The sequence below is a fragment of the Perca flavescens genome, chromosome 19 (assembly GCF_004354835.1).
Source record: "Perca flavescens isolate YP-PL-M2 chromosome 19, PFLA_1.0, whole genome shotgun sequence".
NCBI lineage: Eukaryota > Metazoa > Chordata > Actinopteri > Perciformes > Percidae > Perca > Perca flavescens.
In genome coordinates this window covers 22,976,228-23,000,835 of record NC_041349.1, presented here as the reverse complement: position 1 = coordinate 23,000,835, position 24,608 = coordinate 22,976,228, and the positions used below count along the sequence as shown (strand labels likewise).

At 40.9% G+C, this 24,608-nt stretch overlaps 1 protein-coding gene across 1 annotated transcript; it reads left to right on the top strand.

Moving 5' to 3' along the window:
- The first annotated feature begins 7,075 nt into the window (after positions 1–7,075).
- On the top strand, positions 7,076–18,602 carry LOC114546057 (B-cell scaffold protein with ankyrin repeats). The gene is made up of 9 exons (XM_028564713.1): positions 7,076–7,128; positions 7,379–7,594; positions 9,320–9,382; positions 11,760–11,941; positions 17,498–17,561; positions 17,765–17,794; positions 18,036–18,115; positions 18,293–18,327; positions 18,440–18,602. The coding sequence occupies exons 1-8, from the start codon at positions 7,113–7,115 to the stop codon at positions 18,323–18,325; spliced, it is 684 nt and encodes a 227-aa protein (XP_028420514.1). The 5' UTR covers positions 7,076–7,112; the 3' UTR covers positions 18,326–18,327; positions 18,440–18,602.
- Positions 18,603–24,608: the final 6,006 nt, after the last annotated feature.

Sequence of the window (24,608 nt, the reverse complement as noted above, 5' to 3'; positions counted from 1 at the left end):
GTAATGGCTGCCATTTCCCCATGTTAAAAAGGAAGAGACTCTTCCTGATCAACCTCCCATTTCATTGTGGAGTAACACAGGAGCAGCACATTTGCTGCAATACAAATTTAATAGATCCATTTCATGCATGCACATCCTTTTATTTGATAAATCTAGAGACACAACGATGAACGTGTATTTTCCAATGCTATTTTCCGATGCTAATTTCCTTAGGCAGTGAGGACATTATCATTAAAAGAAAGACATGTTGCGGCCCAGTGGTATAACATTAGCCAAAATGGCAGGCTGAAAACACCATATCATTTCTAAAGTGTCTTCCAAATACTTAACCACATATTGCAGATGCACATGATCCCTTTTTTATGGAAAAAAAAGAATACTGACAGTTCCTCAGTTTGTATTTGAATAGAGCAAAAAAGCTACCCTGGCTCTGTACAATGGTTTAAAAAAGTGCAAAAGAAATCAACCTTCTCCACGTTCTCATTTGTTTAATTTATTCAAACACTGAAATGTAAAATATACATCCATGGCCAGACTATTTCTTTGCCAGGTGCAATAACTTCCTGGAGTCTTGTTGTCAGTGTGAGGTTGCCAGGCAACTAGGGGAAACGTCACAAAGTTACTGGTATATAACATGTTAATTAGTTAGTGTAGACATTATTATTTTTGGACAGAACCAGGCTAACTGTTTCCCCCTGTTTGATTTTTTTATGCTAAGCGGCTGCAGGTTCTATAGCTTGCTAACATAAAAACAGCATTTGTATGTATTAGGAGGTTAATGTGGAGCTATTTTTAACTACTTTACATGCTTTTGAGAAGTTTAAAAGTACCTCTGAAATAAGTACCTTGCAATTGCACTCAAGTGCAGAAGTTTTTCAATGTAATTCTTCAATGTTGTGAGCACAAGCAATTCCATTAACCTCCATTGTTTTAGGGCCACCCTTTCAAGCTTGTATCAGCAGTTAAAATCCCCTTTTGAGTTCCATGAATTTGTAGCATCCAATGCACATTTAATGAACATGTACAGCAGTACACGTAAAAGTGCCAGATTGTAGCCCAAAGGCTAATTTCCATCTGTAGTCCATTTGGCAGGTAGAAATTACAAGTAGCATAATGCTCTTTCATTCATGAAACGCTCTGCTCTTATCTCCCGTCTTCCCTTATAATACTGACAACCTTTAACTTGATGGCTTGGATCAACCTATAGAGAATTCCCCCTCGAGGGAAATTTAGACATTCCAACAGCTGTTGCAAATGTATCTATCCCCCTAGCAACACTGCTAATTGAGAGTGACTGCAGATGGAGCAAGGTTTGATAAGACTGCTCTAGTGAGTCGAAGTGCCCGCTGTGAATCTGCAGTGAGTCGGCTGAGCTGACAGGGGAGCAGTAGAGTCAAACAGAGGTCTCCCCACAGGGACTTCAACAAGCTTATACATGTAACATAACAGACAGATTCGACATGCGCAAGCAACTGACATTTTCGGTTTTCATGGAGGGCAATTAAAAGCTAAAACTAAGTGCCCATATTATGAAAAAAATCACTTTTTCTGGGATTTGGGGTGTTATTTTGTGTCTGTGGTGCTTCCACACGCATACAAACTTGAAAAAAAAACCATCCATGATGTTTTGAGTGATATACGGGTTTCTGAATGTATCCTGCCTTCAGTCTTCCGGTGAGCTGTTCAAAATCGGCAGGGCTTTCTACGTCACTAGCCGAAACGAGGTGGCTAACTCATTCTGAATGGCAAAACACTGCTACAACACACACTAGTTCACCATAATCTACAAAAGAACTACCTACAATATCCCTGTTCTGCAGGTATTCCACGCAAAGTTGGAAGTGTGCCCTTGTTTAGAAGAATTCTCCCAGCTAATCCTGCCTTCTACTAACTGAAGTTGTAGAAACGAACAGCTATCTGATGGGATCCTTACCTAGCTACTGTGCATGTGCGCCTCCCAACAAAGATGGGACAGAAGTGCGATGCCTCACTGTAGCTAAAACAGAGACCTGAACACACAGGGTGAAAAGAGGAGCTGCAGCAATGTGCAGTACAACAAAAATATGGTGTTTTTTGAAAATGAAACCTCAAAATACAATTACGAACCTGAAATGAGCACAATATGGCCACTTTAAAGGAAGTATAAAAGAGGAAGTATGTGGGGTGGGGTTTTGTTCTTGCTCCTTTTTTTGCACTGCAGTTCCATTTACTTATCTGCAGTGTTTCCCCCACCTCCAATTAATCAAGCCATGATGCATCAGTGATTTGGGCGTCAGTGTAGCAACACTCTGTCAATAAATCCTAGATGGATGGGTCCCCTGCTTCATGCACAGACTGAATCACTCACAGGGCCTGCGTCAGATCCACTAGTCTGCCCTGGCACCACACTTCTTTGTTAATTAGCTGTGAACTGCTCCAGAGGGGAAAACTAAATTATTCAGGGAGAGCATAACTAGAATACAAATATAGAAAATGCTCCACTGGTATCTACCATGTTAATGTCCTCAGACTGCAATATTGTGCCTTATCATCGCAATTACTAACACAAACACATTGTCCTTATTTAATATTTTAATTTAGGGTCACAAATTTGGCTGAGTGTCACTCGGCATTTAGATGGACTCTGTGCCCCTACCAAGATTCCATCATGTGCCCACAGATAGAACAGAGCAGGGCTCAATAAATACAGCTTGCATGTATGGTCCTCCAAAGACTATAAAGAGTTTTTATGTGCTGCATGACGTGTTCGTGTAAAGGAAACTCCTATCCAAATGCAAGAGAGCCAAATTAGGTGACGTGGACGCCTGTCACTCAAATCCAGGGATTTGTTGATTCCACTGGTTTGTTTGTTTGGAGATTTGTTTGTCATTTGAATTATAGGGCCATCCGCATTTTTTAAAATCCCTCAGTGGTATATGTTACGTCTGTATTGCAGGACTACTGAAATATGGTTCATTTTGAGTCTGTCTTCAGCAATATTTTTGTGGTGGCAATGTGACGTCCACCACTTTGTTCCAGACTAAAATATCTTAACAACTGTCGGATGGATTGGTATTTCAATGTTCTCCAGAAGATTTTGGGCCAGATTTGCACCCGGCGCAGCGCAAAGCCTGACGCAAAGCCTGCCGCAAAGCCTGCCACAAGCGTCTTTGCTAGTTTAAGACTGGCGCAGTTGTCAATTTCCCGTCCAGCGCATTAGTAATATGCGCCTAGGCTCGTGCACAACGCGCGCACACTATGCTTGTTACACACACAGGGACACAGAGCAGCACACAAACATGCAGAAGATTAAAAATAAAAATATTACAAAGTGAAATAGTATTGTGATATGATCTGCTTGCGCACTTTCACTTCACGTGCAAGCAGATCAGTTTCTTCTCCTGAAAATCTCTCCTTCCTGCTCAGCAAATCCTCCATCATATTAGCAATGCGCCAAGGTACAAACGCGCCTGGCTTTTAAAGGGAATGGGAGATGACACTCTGATTGGTTGATTGCATGTTACGCCCAAAACACACATATGATTAATTAAGACACTAAGTACAACCCTTTTGAACCATGTGCCTGGCGCACGGACCCTTTTTTCCGCTGTTAAACTAGCAAATGTGGATTTGTACATGCCCTAAACACACCCGTGCCAGGCGCTTCACGCAATGCGCTTAGCTCATTAAAATAGGGCCCGAAGCCTACTGAGTTTACTGATCGCCTGACTTCTTATCTAGTGCCACCAACTGGGCAAAATCCAGTGAAAAAATCTCAACATCTAGTCAATGGATAGAATCCTGCTGACTTTGGTGATTTTCTGACTTTTCTTGTGCCACTAGGTTGACATTTGTGGTTCAGCTGTACTTTGTGTTCAGTGCTAATCAGCAAATGCTAGCATGCTAAGATGCTAAAATATTAGTCGGCGTGGGTAACACTCTACCTGGGAAACAGGGCTCTCAAGTCTCACGCATTCACCATGAGACACACGCATTTCAACCAGTTCACACGCTCACATGCCACACTTTCTATTTCTCACGCTGATGAAGGCATAAACGCACTGAAAGCGATAACTGACGTGCCTCATTTGATTCTATTGCGCACTGCATGCATCTGATTAGAATTGCCAACATCACAGAACCAGCCGTATATAAGAAAAGGCCGCTATTTTAGGCAAAGGTAACATACTAACCCTATCATTGCATTAGACTTTCTCCCTTGACAGACAGAGTTATAAAACTTCCATCACAGGCTATGTGCGCACCGTTGCTGCAGAATTATGAGCGTGATTCACACGATCATTAGTCTATATCCACGACGTTCCACTTCCGGGATTTCTCCGCTGCTGACAGAAATTCTGCCGGATTTCACTCATTTAGGCCGGATATCCGTTACCTTCCGCTTTCTTTGTGTTGGCATTCTAAACTCCGGTGGATTTCTGAGGACTATGGTTAACTGTTCTTCAGATCTCTGCAGGGTAAATCCAGACAGCTAGCTAGACTATCTGTCCAATCTGACTTTTCTGTTGCACAACTCAAACAACTTTTGAACGTACACATGTTCCACCAAAACAAGTTCCCTTCCGAGGCTATTTTGCAGAGGTGCCATTGCTCTGTGCAGCGCTTAGCACCACCCATGACAATTGTGATTGGTTTAAAGAAATGCCAACTAGCCAGACCCTCCTCCGCAGCGCTGTGGAGGAAGGTCTGGCAAAGCGAGACTACACTATCATTAATATCCTCTGCTCTTGTGTTTCAACGTAAAAAAGAATAAACAAATAGAAGACTGTAGAGCGGATCTCCGCGGAGCACAAGAGGCCAAGGTACATGTTTAATATGAAAACCAAAAGACAAGTGGTAATGTTTTTTTTTTTTTTTTTTTTTTTCTTAAAACTGTAAGGCATGCTAATAATAAAACACTTACCTTACATGGCATTATGATTTAGTGATATAGATGCTGAGGCTCAATTTCTGCAATCTACTGCATGTGTACAGTATGCACTTTGAGCACTGCTGTTCAGTGGACTCGTTTGGGGCATATTTTTTTTATTTTTGATAAATGTGTATTATACCTATATAAAACAATACATTTTGCTAATATTAGATGCTATAAATCTGATCTAATGATTCTTATCACAAAAGGTCTGATCAGTCAGGAATAAGCGTGTTTTGAAATATAGCTATTTACAAACTGTGTGGGCTGAAACACACAAGAAGCCTAATTTTCCTTTACAATAATTCACCACATTTACAATCAGCGAGGAAAACTCATTAAAATATGCAATAATTAAGATCAGTGTATATGATGGAATAGTGGCATTAAAATGTGCCAGAGGCCACCAAATTTGGGCTTTTATGCCCAAAAAAAAAACAATCTGCCATGCATCGAACACTACAGTATTATCCTGAAACCACTGTCAGAAGAGACTCATCACGCTGGCACTAAGAGTCGAGGCAAGCCGGCCTGTGAACTGACCATATCAGCTGTTTAAAAAACAGATTTACACTCCTTATCTTATACTAGATTCACTTTAAGATTTGCAATCCCTCTACAAAATCATGCCTGCTGTTTTCATCTGAAGCACTGCTGCTTGGATTGCAGCGGTGAAACTGAATTTGTCTGGAATGCCCGGGGGCTCCTGTAGTTTCAGACATCTGTAAAATGATTTAGCATTCGCGGTTAGTAAATAAATTCCCCTCTCCTGTACAGAAATTACCTCTGAAAATACCACACTGTGCTTAAGCACAGCATCCAACTATTATAATTCAATGTTCAAGCTGCGGTGGTAATTAACCCGTCCTTTCTACCCGTTAGGGTTGTTATGAACCTGCGCTGTTAAGTAATGCATTCATGGCAACCAATAAGTAATTTTCAGTAGGCTACTAGGAACAGTGTAATATTGTAATTGAGTCATCATGAGTGGCTGTGTTGCTTGGAAACTGCACACAGAGCGTGGCGGGTTATATAGAGGATATTGTGATCAAAGTGAGCTGTATCTCATATATTCTGCAAAGATTTATATAACTGACTGGGCTTTCTGTTATTGATTTCAGAATATATCTTTTAAACTGATAAAAGAATAAAATGTAATCATAAGGCATTAGTATTATAATAGAGTATGTTGTTGCCATAATCTTTTTGAAGGCAAAATCTACAATACAGCTCAGCGTCTGCTTTAATACATAGTAAATACATTTTGATTTAAAATATAAAGTGGTTTGCGCAAATTTCAGAAAACATCTATGTACATCGTCAAACAGGATTTTCTTTTGTTGCTTTTCCCTTTCTTGCTTCCCTGTCAAAATAACTACTCTAAGAAGCAGATTTTCACAAGAAGTCATTTCCAAATGAATGATGCATGCAACTCTTCAGTTCTTCATATCTCTATCAGAAGCTGAAATATGGCAGTAAATTAATGTCCGTATCTCAATCTGATCTCAATCTAATTGCGGATCTGTCTAGATATCAAGCCAAGGGTCTTGAATTGCTCACTAAATGATATGTTTGGACTGAAAGGGGAAGATCGTCTGATTTCATAATTACCCTGATCATACCCCTCACCATGCTATTAGCAAATAGGCCAACTCTGCAGCAGCTTTGCTGTCAGAGGGAAAACTGCTTTCTGCAGTCCTAGCAGATGTGATGAGAACCCTCAATCAAGAATCTCAATCTTTTGTCACATCTGACATGCAAACACTGAAAATTAAACCATGGCATTCAGTAAGCTATGAGCCTATATTGTAACAGAGCTTAAAGGGTGCTTAGTTGATAGTCATCTTTGCTTTTATGTTTTATTATTGTGCCTTGGAAGGAGGATACAGGTGAGAAAATGAGCCGACGGATGTAGTGAGCCAGCCGAGGACAGATTCATATTCTTACAAAAATCAGCCTGTATTGTATCAAGATTTGTCAAACATGCATGAATAGTGAGAAAAAAAAATCCACTCTTACATAGTAAACCCCTGGCTTGAAAATAACTAGATAAAACATTTCTTCCCTTGAATTCTAAATTGCCTCTATTGAGCTGCTTCTTTGTGGTTTGAGTGAGGCATAAAACACATCTCTCCACGCTCTGTTGTTGCAGAATACGTTCAACTCAGGCAAGGACAATGGTGATGCCAGTGTGTACGAAATGATGTGCACTGCAGGTGAGTGAAGGACTGATGGGAAGTGGAAGGAGGACAAAGGAAAGCCGGTAATGGAATTGTTTTTTTCCCCCCAGCACATCATTATGCTGGGTCGCTGTTCATTTCCAACCACTGAATATTTTCCCCTTGCTGATGGGCACAGCATGTAGCAATGCTTCCGATTAGCTGTGAAATGATGGTAGCAAAAAGCAACATGCAGAACTTCATCATGACACTCAAGCAATAGTGCAGTAAACACTTTGTGCACTAGGGACTCCTTCCACCAAACATGAAGAGAGAGAGCAACAAGGAAGGGATGAAGAGGGGGAGGAGGAGGATATCTATGCACCACTGAGGGTGAATGATGAATATGACACCATCCTGAACTCAACAAAAGCAGTGGTTATTGCTAATCGGCCGCCAGCACCCACACCACGGCCTGAGATCACCCAAGGGATGGAGAGCGGAACCCCTTACATCACCCAAGGTAATTTATGAACCTTTTGTTGCATACTTTACTCCCTTTTCTTCCAAAGCAAAGATATGATAGAGCTGATTTGGAGTAAAAACAACACAGTGAGGCACAGTATTGAAAGGGAATTTGGGAGATCATGTGGGAGGGAGGAAAAGCCTGGAATGTGCAATTGCCATTGTCAGTGGAGTGCTGCTGAATAGAGCCGAGATGCTTTTTGCAATGCAGTTTGTTTTGATCCCATAAACCACACGAACATGGTCGCTCCCTCCACTGCAAAACACAAAAGTGCAGAAAGAGAAAGCCCCGTTTGCCTGCATCCAGAGCCCACAGTCGCTAACTGTTCAATTTCAGCTGCGTGAATATTTTATGTAGATGAAACATTCAAAAGTGACTGGTATTATTAAGGCTTTTAAATCATTAAAGTGGCTGTGACTTCTCTTTTTCATCTTGCAAATGCAAACATGCACACATGCATCCGCAATTAATTGTTATTCCCACCGATAATATTACACTCGTCCCTTGCTAACCATCACTTGCGCATTCAAAACACACACAAATGATTATAAGTGTGCAACAGGCGCCCATCTCCATTATGCAGCTTTTTATTGAGCTTGCTTGTATCCAGTAAGCTAACTCTCTGCCCAATGGGACCTACAAAGCAAAAAAAGAAATTGAGTGCACCACTGAACTCTCTGCATCCTAACCATCCTCTCAGTAACAGAGAGGGAACCACCAGGCTGCCATCTGCAACCAATCTTGGCCAGACCAAGGCCAAGACAGCCAGAATAAGTCATTACACATGTTTTCCATCGTCCTTGTCCCCAGAGCGCACAAGAGAAAGGAGAGGGATTTTGAGGTTTCCATCTACTGAGACAGTGGAGCTTCAAAACCACACAAGGATCACATTTTGCTCCTCACTCCCACTGCCGCAGTAAAAGATGTGAGAGGAGAGATGAGGCTTGGTGGAGGATTAGGCGAGGAGCCAGTTATTGGAGTCCACTGCACAAGTGGAAATAATGAGGAGTTTTCTTTTGTTAGCAGCAGCGTCTCGAGCTCAATGACACTGAAATGCTGTAATGTAAATGAAATCCAATCTTACGGAGTGGAATTAATATGCATGTAAACTACATGGAGGGAAATGTAAAGCAAGGCAAAGCTACATTCATGTGGATCTGCCCCTGAGCTGTACAACTCACAATTTTATTTTGAGTTAAGCCATAAAGCCAGGCTTGTATTATGAGCAAGCTGTGTTTGAACATGAAGTGGAAAAGAGAGACGCTGTCATGGAGGAAATGGTCAGAGGTGGGATTATCTTGCAGGGTGTGGATGTTGAATTTCAATCCAGTGTTGGTCACACAGCCACAGCTCCACTGCCTCTGACAGCTAAACAGTGTTGCCTTTCATTCTGAGCGTTCACTACCAAACCAAAAGCATCATTCATGGTGTTTAATTCAATCCAGAGCTGAATGTGTACAATATGTCTTTCTCTGAGAGAAACACAGATTTAAGCTCTGCCAAAACAAACCAGGATAGCTGTTATTTTACAGATATTTAGATTCAATTATATTAGTATTTTTCTGAAATAATAAATTGGATGTTTGTTTCTGCAGGCTATTCATCTTTAGCTTTCCAGTCAGTTTGTTAAGTTTAGGGTATGGCGCCATCTTGTGGAGGAATTGTAAAAATGCAAGATCAATAGGCTATTTAATGTTATTGTAAACTCCTCTGTGTTTACAGTGTTCCAGAAGAAGAAGACACCACAGCACAATGCTGATCTGTATTCACTTCCCACTAAACAAGGTGAGTGTCAGGTGACGTGATCTCAGGTTGATTCACACTTAAAGCATCACTCCAGCCATTTAGTATTGCACTTCCATATAGTTGGAGAACTCACAAGAGACCGATTACAAAAAGAATGATTGATATCTAAGCAGCAGAGGCCGACATATCTTGACTTGTAGTCCCTAAAATGGATATAGCTTCAAAATTGCTCAATAGCATCTAACCTAATCCTAGTCTGGCTCAACAGATGTAGAGTGCTGTGATAAAGCGTGTTATCCCTGAGGAATAAAAAATACAAACATACCAAAGTGTTTTTTCCCCTATCCCAGAATAGATAGGCGGTGCAGCCAGACCCTACTCCGGAGCTGACACAGTACTGTGGAGATAGGTCTGGCAATACAAGACTACCCTAACCCCCCAACAGTAACTGAAATAACCACTCATTACAACCATGTTATGCAGAGGAGCATCTCTGAACGCACAGCACGTTGAACCTTGAAGCAGATGGGCTGCAGCAGCAGAAGACCACACCACGTGCCACTCTTGTCACTTAAGAACAGGAAACTGAGGCTACAACTGACACGAGCTCTCCAGAATTGGACAACAGAAGATTGGGAAAATGTAGCCTGGTCTGATGACTCTCAAATGTTTCTGCAACATTCAGATGGTCGGGTCAGAATTTGGCGTAAATAACATAAAAAGCATGCATCCATCCTGTCTTGTGTCACCAATTCAGACAGCTGTGGTGGTGGTGTGATGGTGTGATGGTGTGGGGGATTTTTTTCCTGGCACACTTGGGGCCCCTCAGTACCAATTGAGCATCATTTAAATGCCACAGCCTACGTAAAAATTGTTGTTGACCATGTCCATCCCTTTTCTTAATGAGCACAGTGTACCCTAGCTTCGTGAGACCGTCCTGATCTCGCGAGCGCAAAGCAATCCATCTGGTGGAGTCAGGTTAAGTGTACCCATCTTCTAATGGCTACTTCCAGCAGGATAATGCGCCATGTGAGATGTCACAAAGCTCAAGTCATCTCAAACTGGTGTCTTGAACATGGAGTTCACTGTCCTCAAATGACCTCCACAGTCCCCAGATCTAATCCAATAGAGCACCTTTGGGATGTGGTGGAACGGGAGATTTGCAAAATGGTTGTGTAGCTGACAAATCTGCAGCAACTGCGTCATATCAGTATGGACCAAAATCTCAGAGGAATGTTTCCAGCACCTTGTTGAATTTATGCCACAAAACTTAAGGCAATTCTGAAGGCAAAGGGGAGTCCAACCCGGTACTAGCAAGAGGCCGTGGAGTTATAATAAATGCCTTTAGAGGATACAGTAGAGAAGCATACATGAAATAGAATGGGGTGACATGCAACAAAAGGTCCCGGTCAGAACCAAACTGGGGGACATTGCAGAAATCTTAAACGGTGGGCCACCAGGATACCATCACTTTCTTAGACTTGAGAGTTTCCATCTGCATATTAATGCACTGAAGCTTTAATTATCACTCTGCTCTAGTCTGGGGGGGGCTGGCTTTATCAATCATTCACAAAAAGACAGATGCAGCCATCAATTCTGGAGCAAAAATAACACAATGTGAGGTACACTCTGGCCCCTTCAGCTACAATAGGCAGTTGTCATTTATTTCTGCTTGCACTGTCTCCATTTTCATGTCTTTATTTCCCCTTTCTGGGCAGAATTTGTATTATTACTTTGGGATCTGCAGATTGTAATTTTTTAACTCATAACAGCAGGACAGTAACTGTGCCAATGGTTTTTGCTGACTTCTCTCGTGATTGATTACCTGATGGAATTACATAGTAGTTAATGTTGACATTCTTAGATCATTTGTGTTGCTTTGTTAAATTAATTAAAATTGTAGTGATCACCATGGGGAAGTAAGTTATTGCGGCAGTAACAGGCACACAAACCCAAAAGCAATAAAAAAAAGAAGGATTTAAACACATTTGGGTGCCAAGATGATGTTAAAAAAAATCATAGTGTGAAAGAGCTGCTGCTGCTATTGAACACCTACGAAGATACAAAGCCATTTTCCTGCTTTGCTGTACTGTTGGTGACACTGAGTGACAGGTGCAAAGATCATCACAGTCACCCAGAAAATTACTTTACCATCTTCATGACTCACTGACATTACAGATGTGCTGAGCAAAATCACATAACCAACCAATCCCCTCTATGAATGCCATCTGGAGTGGCTTTATACCCTGTCTTGTCTTATTTCCGTCACAGAAATTAACAGTTTAATTTATGACGTTGGTGATGAAATCCAGCTTGTTAACTTGCCCTCACATGTGTGGTGATTATTCTATGTTTTGTTTCTACTTTTTGGTCCGATTTATTTCAAATGTTTTTATTGAGTTGTTGTTCATTGCAGCACACGGGCGAGAAAACATCTCTTGCACCTATGAAACCTTTGTGCCAAACCAGATAAACGGGCTCCAGCAGCTCATTGAGCTCCAGCAGAGGGTGAAGGCAGGTTCACTCACTGTGGACGGGGCCCTGGAGCGCTTCAGTGACTGGCAGCGGGTTCAGAAGGGCATGGATGGCGTCCAGCAGGTAGGACTATCACACACTGTGATCGCACTCACACTGGACTTGGAATGAAAAAAGCATGCAGGACCTAAACCTAATAAAACTAGAACCATCTGTTGCTCATGCTATGCCAAGCTGCAAATCAATCTACTCACAGCAGAGCATGAAGGTAAAAGAAAGCATCTACCTTAGTGGAAAGGAAATGGCTATTTATTAAAACACCTAGCTGCTTTATAGAACCCCAATTGTGCTTTTTTGGGATTTCCCCATCTTTCAATGTGTTATGTCGTTGTTTTGTGTATGTAATACATGTATGAAGTTAAAAAAACAAACACATGTCACTCCAAATGGAGCTTTATCTCCCACGGACAGCACTTTTTGTCAACCGCCTGAAACGCCTTGTCCACATTCCTGATTGAAATTCCTCAATTAGTGATGTCACTGATTGAGAATGCCAACCCAGTTTTTCACATGTGCTGCCCATTAGTGCTGCCTGAGCACCTATGGTGGCCTGTGTGACCAATCACAACAGAGAGGGGCCAGCTGACCAATCAGAGCAGACTGGGCTCTTCAGGAAGGGGGGCCAAGAGCTGTGGTCGAAAAGTTAAAAAGTCTTTTACCAATCACTTTTCCTTAACCTTGGCTGCTCAGGCTCACTTTCCTGCCTACTCATATTTATCTACATGAATCCTGATTATTGTATTAAAATAATTGTTAAGATAAGCAGAACGTATTAGGCCTACAAATCTATTGTACATAAGGGTGAGATGGTTGCAGGTGGGTGAAAGAAATACATTATTAATGAGGACAATATTCTCTAAACTGTAAACAGAGCAGAGCTGTCCGCTGCTGCTGTGCACATTTATGCACGAGGACAGCAGTCAACAGCGTTACTTCATTGATTATTCCAGAAACAAAAAGTTGAGTTGTGCCTTCTCTGTCAAGTTTCTAACTACAGTTTTTAGTTTTGCTGTTTAAATGTCCCACAATATCAGCTGCAGTGACATTACTGCATGCTTGGAAATGTTTACAGTTACTGAAAACAGCCTCTCTAATCATCTAAGTAAATCTTTAAAGAAAACACTCATAAATCAATACAATACATAATTTAAAAAGCAATAGCCTACAGGGACTTAATAGAGGAAGTGAAAATAACTTATTTGGCTGGGTGTGGGTGGATGATTTAAGGTAATTGATTCGGATACCGTCAGAGCTGATCTGTGCATTCTTACATAATATTCATACTTTCACACATGGTCAAAATAATGTAGTCATATCTGTAGTGACTTTCAACAAAACATATATTGAAAAAAGCCACTGAGGGGCGAACAGTTGAACTTGTTTCAGACACTGCTCTCAGTTAAAAATAAACCAATATTCAGTGTGCTGTGTAACTTTGGATTCAGCGATCCATTCATTCACAGTTCTGTATGCATGCTCACTGTAATTGTTATGCGTCAGAGTGAGACGAGAGTAAAGTTCTCGCATTAACCAGTTTATTAAACCACTCAAACAGTGCCACCAAGTACATTATCATAATTATATTATGGGTTGCAATGTCTCACAGAAAATACAATGTACGCACGGTGTGTACAGGATTCTGGCTGCTGGCGTCACTGCGCACTTTAATATTCTGATTATAATAATAATAATAATAATAAATTGAATTTATATAGCGCTTTTCATAGACTCAAAGTTGCTTAAAATATGAACGGCCAAATGGTGATGTGTGGGATGGCATCATGTCCTGTCCTTTCGCAAAGGATGGTCCAGTGTATCTTATGCTAAAGGAGATGATAAAGGAAGCATTAAAGCACCTTTTCTTTATCACTTAGACAATTCGAACGGCTCTTATCACGGCAGCCACTTAACTACTTCCGGGTCATTTCACTCCATTAGGAACCTTCCCAAGCATACTTGACTATTCAATCGCAGCCCGAGTGTTTCAGGCAGATGAGCTGCCGCAATGGGCAGTATGAGAAATGCATGTTTTTTTAACACCAAAGAGGTAAACGTATTCTAGTACACCCCAAGAGTACAAATATGATGCTGAAAAGGAGCATAATAGGGGCTCTTTAAAAACAAGATCAATCTAAAAGTAGGCCAGTATATAAACAAAGTGGCGAATTAGGGGAATGAGGGACAGGTGTGCAGGCAAGGGACGATCAGGTGGTTGGGGAATGGTGGGAAGAGCTGAGTACACCTGCTGGGTGTGGAGAGAATGACAGGAGTTGTTAGAACAGTCAGATATGGCTAATGGCACAAAAAGGTACAAAAATAAACTAAACAGTGCTTGTGAATTTGCATTTAAGTCCTGGGATTCCAGCTGTCCTAATAGGCATTTTTTTAATGGAACACATTTGTTTTTAAGAAAAACCCAAGTTTGAATAGTACAATTAATGATGGCTGAATTCCATTTAGCTGCTCCATTGTTAATGTTATTGGTATGACAAGTCAAATCTTTTGGTTGGGAAGAAGGTGTCAAAGGTTGAGGCTTTTATGCTTGTAAAAGAAGCAGTCTAATATGTTTTTTATATATCATACATTTATCAGTGTATTGGTATTCTACTTCTGTAGATGGTAGAGGTGAGATTTTCACTACTTTATGTGTTTGGTAGTTTAATCCAATTTGGTCCAGATATCTAAAATGCAGCAAGGAGCACCAACTAGACATGTGTCACAAGCCAAACTTCACTGGTTTCATCTTTAACAAAAGTTAATAGCTTATTGACACTTAATTAATACACTTGTGGACTCATTCAATCTGACCCACACAAACACGGTCATACACTGGATCTTGTTTTCTCATTAGGTTTTCCTGTTTTAAATATTGAGCTGGATGTTGCTAGTCTATCTGACCATGAACCTGTGATTTTTTAATGCATCACTTTCTAATCCATTACCTAAACCTTGCTTGCCAGATCGCTATCCAAGCACTGAACCCGTCCACTCCAAGGCAATTTTCTGATGCTTTCATAGCTTGTCTTTTTGCTAGCCCTGCAGAGATAACCTCTGCCTCTCTGTCTACAGATGAGCTAGTTACTTGGTTTACTACCACTGTCACAGATATTCTTGATATTGTTGCCCCTTTTAAACTGAAGCGACCCAAAGTCAAAGCCCAACCTTGGCTTAACAGTGACACTCGTGCCCTTAGACAAAAGTGTAGAAAAGCAGAGATGAAATGGAAAAAAAGATAAACTGCAAGTGTCCTATGAGATACTGAGAGATCACCAGGTATCCTTGTCAAAGCATCTAAAGCAAAGCATTTTTCTGATATCATAGCTAAAAATGCATATAGCCATAAAATGTTGTTTAGTGCAATTAATACTGCACTAAATCATGCTATTACACTCCCTGATGCTACGTTTGAAATCACAGAACACTTTTTGAGCTTTTTTATCAAGGTTGTCACTATCAGATCTTGTATTTCACTTACTGACCATGACCCTTTTAAATCAATCCTGTGCCCTGCTTCTCTGAATTATTTTATGCCTGTGGCCCTGTCAGCATTGATGGATATTGTATCACACATGAAACCTACCTATTCATCTTCAGATATTGTCCCCTCCCGTCTTTTAATGAGGTATTTGATACTATTGGTCCCAGCCTCTTGTCTGTAATAAATAGCTCTCTTATGAATGACACAGTCCCATCTAGCTTTAAACATGCTGTGGTTCAGCCTCTAATTAAAAAACCCAACCTTGACCCTACTGATTTTAACAGCTTTAGGCCTATTTCTAAATTATCGTTTATGTCAAAGATTTTGGAGAAGGTTGTTCTTGCTCAGCTCTCTTTATTTTTAAGTGAAAATAATATCTTGGACAATTTTCAGTCTGGTTTCAGAGTGCACCATAGCACAGAAACAGCACTTCTTAAAGTGCTAAATGATTTGTTGCGGTTCGGTGACGGAGGAAATTGTGCTATTTTACTCTTGCTGGACCTTAGTGCTGCATTTGACACTGTTGATCATGTCATCTTGTTGGTTCGCTTTCAGCATAAGGTAGGGATCCAGGCTGTTGCTCTACAGTGGTTCAATTCTTATTTAAAAAATAGATCCTTTTCTGTTGAAATTGGAAATATCTCCTCTTCGGCAGCGATTACATGCGGTGTACCTCAAGGTTAGATTTTATGGCCAATTTTACATAACATAACATATCTTATCACTGTTATGCTGATGACACACAGCTGTACCTGCCTCTATAAACAGGTGATACCAACTCTTTAAGGTCCCTTTTTCACTGCCTGAAAGACATTAAGTGCTGGATGGCTAACAACTTTCTCCAACTTAATGAGAGTAAGACGGAAGTGATGTTTGGTCCCCCAAATTCAGTTGACGAACTTCCGAAAAATTTGGGGACTTTAGCATCAAGTGTGCGCTCTTTTGCCAGAAATCTAGGTTGAATCTTTGACCCCGCATTAAAATTTGACAAACAAATTAGTTTTGTTGTCAAATGTAGCTTTTTTCATCTCAGAACTATTGCTAAACTAAAATCCTTACTCTGTTGTAAGGACTTGGAGACTGTTATTCATACTCTTATTTTGTCTTGTATTGACTACTGCAATTCCTTGTATTCTGGGATTTGCCAATCATCTTTATCACGCCTGAAGCTTGTCCAGAATGCGGCTGCTAGATTGTTGACTAGTACCAGAAGGAGGGATCATATCTCCCCAATATTGGCTTCTCTTCACTGGTTACCGGTCAAATATAGAATTGATATTAAGGTAATGTTACTTGTTTTTATGGCATTACATGGATTGGCCCTTTTATATATTGCCGATCTCCTTACCCTACATCACTCCTCCAGGAACCTAAGATTGTCCAATCAGTTCCTTTTAGCTATTCCACAGTCTCGGATGAAAACAAAGGGTGATTGCGCCTTCTCCGTTGTGGCCCAAAGACTCTGGAACAAACTTTCCATTCATATTAGGTCCTCCTCTACTGCCGAGATCTTTAAGTCTCGTCTTAAAGCACATTTTTATTCTTTGGCGTATGATTTAGTTTAGGGACATTTGTATAGAAGTGTGTTGTTTGTATGATGTTCATTGTGTCTATATTTGTATTGTCTTCCTTTGTTTTTATAACATAACTTTGTACAGCACTTTGTTCAGCCTAGGTGACTTGACTTGACATGTGAAATTGGAAAAGTAACAAGTTACTATAGCTGTACAAAATTAGTGGAGTAAAATGCACATTTCCCTCTGAAATGTAATGGAGTAGGAAACGGTAAAGGAAATACTCAGTTAAAATACAAGTATGTCAAAATTGTACGTTCGTACAGTATTTGAGTAAATGTACTTGTTAGCACCGAGTGAGTCTATTGATCAAAAACATCAGTGGAATTACCTTCACTCTGTCATGCTTCTGTGGTTGCTGCATATTTTAGACATTATTTGCAGTCAGTTTTCCAGCCGACCTCCATGAAGGTACCAAAAGATTTATGCCCGAACTAGCAAACATATAATCTGTTCCTTTTTTCAGCTTGTGGAAACAAAAGACAGCTTTATGGAAATCTCATAATTTGTAAATAAATGGCAATTTTCTGTGTGTCTAATATTCAAGCACTGATCTTGACTCTGCAGGAAAAGTTGAGTCAGCTCAGAGCCAGTATCGTCAACAACAGAGAGGATGATGACTGTGTCTATGGTAAATATTCCTCCATCCTGGATATGAGGGTTAAGCTTTGCTGTCATCACAGAGAGGCTCCACAGAGCTCAGCTTTCCTGGAATTTCAACTTTAAAATAAATAGTATGCAGGGCAGTTAAAGTTGGAGTGAGTAGACACCTTACAAATGACTGTATCAAACTGTGTACTGTAAATGACTTAGAAACTCTTCTCTCCCCACCAGATAAAATCAACATCGTTCATCACACGCCAAGTGAGTCTTTAAAAACGTATCTCAGTGTGCAGAGAGAAACCCTGTGTTAGCATGCCTTTGTAGTTTCTCCAGTCCCAGTTGCAGTGGTGGGGAATTAATCCTCGGGGAAGTGTTATTTAATCAAATCCCCAGTGCCCTGTTTTGATGAAGTGAGTTTCACTTGCACTAAATGGGAGCCTTTTATTTTCTTTTACTGAGCATATCTCTGTTCAGCTGAGCATATTGACTCATTTCCCTCCAGGTGTTGCAGTGAGTGAAAGTCGAAGAGGAAGCAAAGCAGTGGAGTCTGATTTTTACAGCAAGCCATTTAAAGGACATCATGTGAGTTTACTTTACTTCACAAAAGGAAAGCTTGGCAGAAGTTAGCATATATGTGGTGATATAACGTTTACATGATATTTGATCAGGATATATTATTGGAGTTGACGTGAACTTCCAGTAAACGAACATAAAGGCCAAACACACCTGTAACAAGCATCCCTCTGACTTGTTTTGCAGTCAGGTTTCTTCTCCAAAGCTGACAAACGGTGAAGGTAAGACATCAATCAATCAATCTAATCTAGTTTTCTATTAATAATTTCTACTGCACTTAATTTTCAGATCTATTCAAGCCCATAAATTGTGTCACATTTTCCATATTTACAGGCTCCATGAATCTACAAAGACTCTATTCTTCCACCAATTATATCCGGTTTAATCTGTTTGAATACATGGTCTGTCATTTTTTTGTATTATTAACAAAGTTTTGTATGTCAAAGTAATAAGAAGTGAAATTACTGATTTTTTTAAATGTATATCCTACTGCTTGCCTAGCTTTTATTGCCTCTTTTAAGATATTATGGAAGTAAATACTGGTTTAAGTATGAAAGTGTCACAAATATAATGTATAATATGTCTAATTTTACTTTTGAAAACAAATCTACATCATCGGTATCATTTTATCTTCATTTTGTGTCTCTCATGAAAGTTTCTATGGCAACAACTACCATGTTAATTCTGAAAAGTAAACTAAATATAAAAGCTATTTCTTGTACATTGAATTCAATGCAACACTATTGGCAATACTGAAATTGTAATACATTCATGAACAGTGAAAAAATGTAAGTAATCAACAGCTAAAATGTGTAATATCTTTCCATGGGTCTGTGTTCCAGGGAAAGGGAATAATTTTTTTTGCCTGAAAAACCTTTACATCTTTACCTCTAGAGGGCGCTGTATCACTAGATATATTCATCACACTCACCGTGTGAAGCAACCAAAGACATCTGGCAAGCCCAGAAGCACCTGCTGACCTCCTGATGGCTTGAAGGCAAGCTCTGGTAAAAAAATAAATAAATAAGTATCCATACATGTTTATGAATGTGAACGGAATGTTAAAATACTCATGCAGCAGATGAGAACAGCAATGCAGTGCTTCTCACTGTGCCTGGTTACAAACAGGAAACGTGTTTAATCTTTGGTTTGCATCAGCCGAGACATGTCAAAATCGAGTCTACTAATTAGGAATAATTTAAATAAAATGAAAGGACTATTATAACTCAGCTCACTGAGGTGAATAGAAATGTCCACAGAAGGGGTGCTGTAACAGCAAGTGAGTGTAAAATTAAAGGTCAAAGGCTTAACTTTCCTGGAAAAACTCATTCTGTTCCGCCGCCGTATAGTGCAAGCATCTGCGTGTGACAAACTGCTTCACAATCATTTGATAAATAAAAGCTTAAAGAGGCCTTCTTAAATCGCATTCATTGAATTTCGGAATAATAAACATTTCCTCTATCTACTTGTCAAAAATCAGAATTTGCTGTGATTTACAAAACTATTCAGGAGTTGGCACAAATGCACACGGTCTGTCTCACACACACAGATACCAGTTTGTTGGTACAGCCCAGCCCGGGCCTGAATGAATGAATAAGAGCTGCATGGGGAATTCAGTGAATGCATGGCTAAATCCAAGCTCAGTCTTGAAACCCAGGCAGAGGCTGAGCTGTGTGCCAACAAAGCAGCTGGGTACACGCCGGGCACATTTTTTTGTTCAATCATGCTCTTTGTGAATAATATGTATTAATGCCGTCCCTACTTAGACCTGCCAGTTAGCCTTTGGAGATGATCCGGCTTCAGGACCCCATGGCATTTGAGGCATATGTTTGCCTGTCACCTGCTGAGTATATTTCAGTCTGTGCGTCAGGCATGGTCACCGAGATAGGCCTTGATTTGTCGTGTATACAAACATCTGAGCCCCGCACCAAGGAATGATTCCCCAGTCGCAGAGAGACGAGCAGATAGAGAGCTTCAGCGGCATGTGTCGCCCACACCAAACATGCTTCAATATGTGGGCAGCGTTACATCAAAGACAAGGGATCAAAGATTCACTGCTTTTCAAAACCCTGAGCTGTGTATCCACAACCAAACTCTCATTATGATATCATTTGGTCTTTCCATCCTGTAAATGTGTTTTTACAACAAAGTGCATTTATTCAAGTACTTTATTTAGGTACAATTTTACAAGTTTTTTTTTTCCATTTTGGGAGACTTTTTTTCTATTCAACATTTATATTTTCTAACACTTTACAACTAATACATCTTAAAGGGTTATGATAGGTCATGTGAAAGGTTCATTTTATTTTGATTACGTACAATTTACTTTTAATGGTGTATGCCATTATGGTATTGTAACTTTATCTTTAGTAAACATTTTTAAAACGTTCCACCATCTACTGTATGAACCTGTATGGATGACTCACTTTAGTTCTGAGTTAAATCAACTTTTGATTTCATATTTTAAAATAAAATGACACGGCAGTGTTTACTGACTTTTTGGCACCTTTACGGCAACGGAACAAGCTGTAAATGAAATATTGCATCCTGATCTCACAGACTTCCGTGAAATGAACACGTATCGCCGGAAATTCCGTGATGGGCCCATGGAAGATTTTCTTAAGTTAAGGAAAAGGTCATGGGTGGGCTTACATTTCCGTGACATGCAAGAAGAACGGGACAGTTGGGTTTAGGAAAAGGTTGTGGGTGGGCTTACGGTTCCGGACACGCGGGAAGAATGGGACGGAAAAGAAGAAAGCGACTTTAGGAAACTTGACATGCGGGACACAAACCCCGGTCTCCTGGGTGAAAGTCCTGTGTTTGACCCATCCGCCACCCCAACCAACCTCTTTACGCGGAATTTTGGCCTTACATACTACTTGCTACCTTCATCTTCTCATTGACTTTGCATTGGCATTGTTTTCTGTGGTGGCCACACGGATTTTTCAAACATTCTGTGCCACCAACACGTAATGCGCTGTTAACAATTCGTGATCATTTCACGGAATTCTGTGCGACCAGGCTGGTAAAATAAAATGACAGAGCAGTGTTTACTGACTTTTTGGCACCTTTACAGCAGCGGAACAAGTTATAAATGAAATATTTACTTATCATGTCAGCATATAATGTTGATATGGCGAGGAGTTGCCCATTTACACATCCAGGGGCAAAACATTTACATTCATTCAAAGTTGGGCTTGTTAACCAGATGAAAGAAAGTCCAATATTCACTCTCTTTTTAGCTTAGTTGTTTGGTCTCCACCGACTCCTGAGACAAATATATGGCTCTAGCAGGTAAATGCCCCACCATGTTCGCGAGCAGGTTGCTAACTTTGTTGTCTGCCGATCAGTGTGTTTATCAGTTTATCTAGCCTAGAAATCTAGACGCACCCTAGCAGCAGCAAATGTAATTTGCAGCCAGGGTCAGTCTAGCAACTCTCCGTTGGCTTGCGAGCTAGAAAAACCCAATTCTGGTTAGGCCAATCACATCGTGGGCAGGCTTAACATAAAGACGGCAGAGTTGCGATGGTTCCGTGTGAATTCCCTGCTACTTGAAAACAAAGAAGATGGCTGATGCTGCTGGCGAACAGTGGCCTTTCGAATCGGCTTTGGCTGCGACTCTGGAAGACTTGGAGTTAAGCACTGAAGTCATTCTTAAAAAAGGAAGATGTGTTCGGAGTTTTGCTGACCAGATACGGCAAGAGTTGAGTCTATCAACTAGCGTTTTTATTTGGTTGGCTACGAGTGCAGAGGGAATTTGAAAGACAACAGTTTATCCCAGTTGAGCCCTGCCATTGGTGAGTTCCCAGACCCAACATCTAGATGTGGGTCTGGCTTGTCAGGCTACAGTTTATCAGCGTTGTTGCTGAAAACAGCTCCCTGCTCAAAGCAGTAAAGTTGTAGGCCGTTTAAACCAAAACAATGAGCTGAAAGATGCTAAAACGCTCTATAGATCTGAGGGAAACTGCAGAGTTGAGTGATAATTATCTGTGGGTTTTTCACTATAACCGACTCATTTCACATTACACATCATTCAATCATTTGATACATTGTTAATATAAAAAATAGTGCCGCTTTAAGTTTCCCTTCTGCAGGGAATGGAAGAATTGAAAATTCAACAAACTTCTTAATTGGATTTCCTCTTCCTCTCTTTTCCAGCAGCAGGCTTGTTCAGATAGTGGAGAGACAGGCTTATACCGTCAACGCATCAATAATATTGTTATGACACAGTTCTTAACTGGTGATGGCCTCTACCAATTGAAACATGAAAAGCCTAGCTGTCGCCTCAGTCATCTGCTGAATCCGTCCTGCATCCCAGTGACGCCGCTGGTTCCACACTGCTGCAAAAACACTCACGAGAGTACAAACACTGGGATACGTTATCAGGGATAACTAGTCTACTGAAGGAGCATGGATAAACACAACCTTACGGAACTTCCCCATTATACACCTTGGCATGCATGCAACAAACACAGGGAGGCAAAAACACACGTACACACCTCCCCTTCTTGCTCAGTCCTCTCTCAGACCCCAGGATTAGGGCAGAGGATTGTGCACAGCTGCTCCCCAACATCCCTGATAAAAATCAGGCAATTTCACAGTCAGTGGCATTCTTTCATCCCCTAATCCACACCCCGCATACAGTATAGATGAGCCTCACTGCGATGAGAACAAGCTGTTCTGAGCTGACCCCCTTGGTCAATGTGGACACCTTCGATTGGCTATAGAGACATTGAGCAGCCCAGCTGTAGGGTGCAGAAAGAAGTGCCCGGTCCAATGCAGCATGTTGACTTCCACTTGCTTTTTAAACCACTAATAAATTAATTATGTGTTGATCAACAGCCATCAGTCTTGCAAGCAAGGATCACAGCTAATGCAGAAGTAAAGTAAAAAAATAAAGTGTTTTTGTGAATAATGGTATCTGAGATTCAACTAATAGGTTGGATTTTCAGAATGTCAATAAAAACTAAATTCCACGACTCATTGATTGCACATTTAAAAGGTGCAATATGTAATATTGTGTGTAATACTGGCAGCTAGCGGTTAAAATAGTTACTGCACTACCAATTCAAAATACTGGAGAGTCATTTCCCCCGCCCCCTCCTGCCCAGACTCAAAGTTCACGGGGGTTGCCAGGCTGAGACCGCAGCATTCACAACAATGTTGCTAGACGCTTTTCTCACATAGCCAGACGTTACTCCACAGCACAGCAGAGTAGCTAACGGTAGATGCTAGTCTCACATAGCCAGACATTACTCCACAGCACAGCAGAGTAGCTAACGGTAGATGCTAGTCTCACATAGCCAGACGTTACTCCACAGCACAGCAGAGTAGCTAACGGTAGATGTTAGTCTCACATAACCAGACGTTACTCCACAGCACAGCAGAGTAGCTAACGGTAGATGCTAGTCTCACATAGCCAGACGTTACTCCACAGCACAACAGAGTAGCTAACGGTAGATGCTAGTCTCACATAGCCAGACATTACTCCACAGCACAGCGGAGTAGCTAACGTTAGATGCTAGTCTCACATAGCCAGACATTACTCCACAGCACAGCGGAGTAGCTAACGGTAGATGATGGCTATATTGACAGTCATAAAAGCCCGTGCTCACGCGGAGCTCTGTAACCAACTGACAGACACACTTTTTCGGCTTAAAATTACAGTATGAACCGCTAAAAACACAACAACCTCACTGTCCTCTCCACACGCCAGTAAGGCACACTTCCTTGGCTTAGAATTACAATACGAAACGCTGAAAATACCACTACCTTGCCGACGGAACACACTTCATTGGCTTAGAATTACGGCAACAATCGCTAAACACACTGCAAACTCACAGTCCTCTCTTTCCGATTTACAGCCCCCCTCTCGTGGTTTAAAATAACTCACCGTTGTCGGCTCCAGCCGCTTAAGAGGCTACACGCTGTAAACAGCCATGGGCTGCTTGCCTGGTCCTCCTGGTAACGTTAACAGTTAGCAGGGTTAGCATGGCGGCGTTAGCCAGGACCAGTCGGGATCACTTTTCTGGCTATGTCTCAATTGTTTTTGCGAGTAACCAACTTGGTTACTCTAGCTATATAATTCAGTGTGAATACACAAATGTTGAAAAGACAAAAAATGCCCGTCCCTAGTAGCTGTGATAAATTAGCCTGTAGCTAATGCTTACCTGTTCAGGAGAAAATAAGCCAACTCTGCGTCCTTTTGGGATCTAAGCTGTCTCCATCTTTCAAATACATCTCCAATATTTACCAGGGGGTTGTTACGTCTCTGGTCACGCAACTGTTAGAAACATGCTGTTTTCTTTTTTTTATGTCATGTAGAATCTATCTCCGTTGATCCTGTTCGTTTGTTTGCTGCTTTCATGGCTGTACCACCGTTACAGCTGTAGCGTGCTGGGTTTACGTTTTTACAGGTATATCTGGCAACCCGGCCTGTCTGTCAAACTGAGCCGTTGATAACAACACACAGACCAAAACATAAACATAAATTCCGTCACGG

Excerpts from the sequence above, each read along its gene's own strand:
- LOC114546057 (XM_028564713.1), top strand. Across the intron at positions 11,942-17,497 it reads GCATGGATGGCGTCCAGCAG|GAAAAGTTGAGTCAGCTCAG; the intron begins GTAGGACTATCA and ends TTGACTCTGCAG. Across the intron at positions 17,795-18,035 it reads CATCGTTCATCACACGCCAA|GTGTTGCAGTGAGTGAAAGT; the intron begins GTGAGTCTTTAA and ends ATTTCCCTCCAG.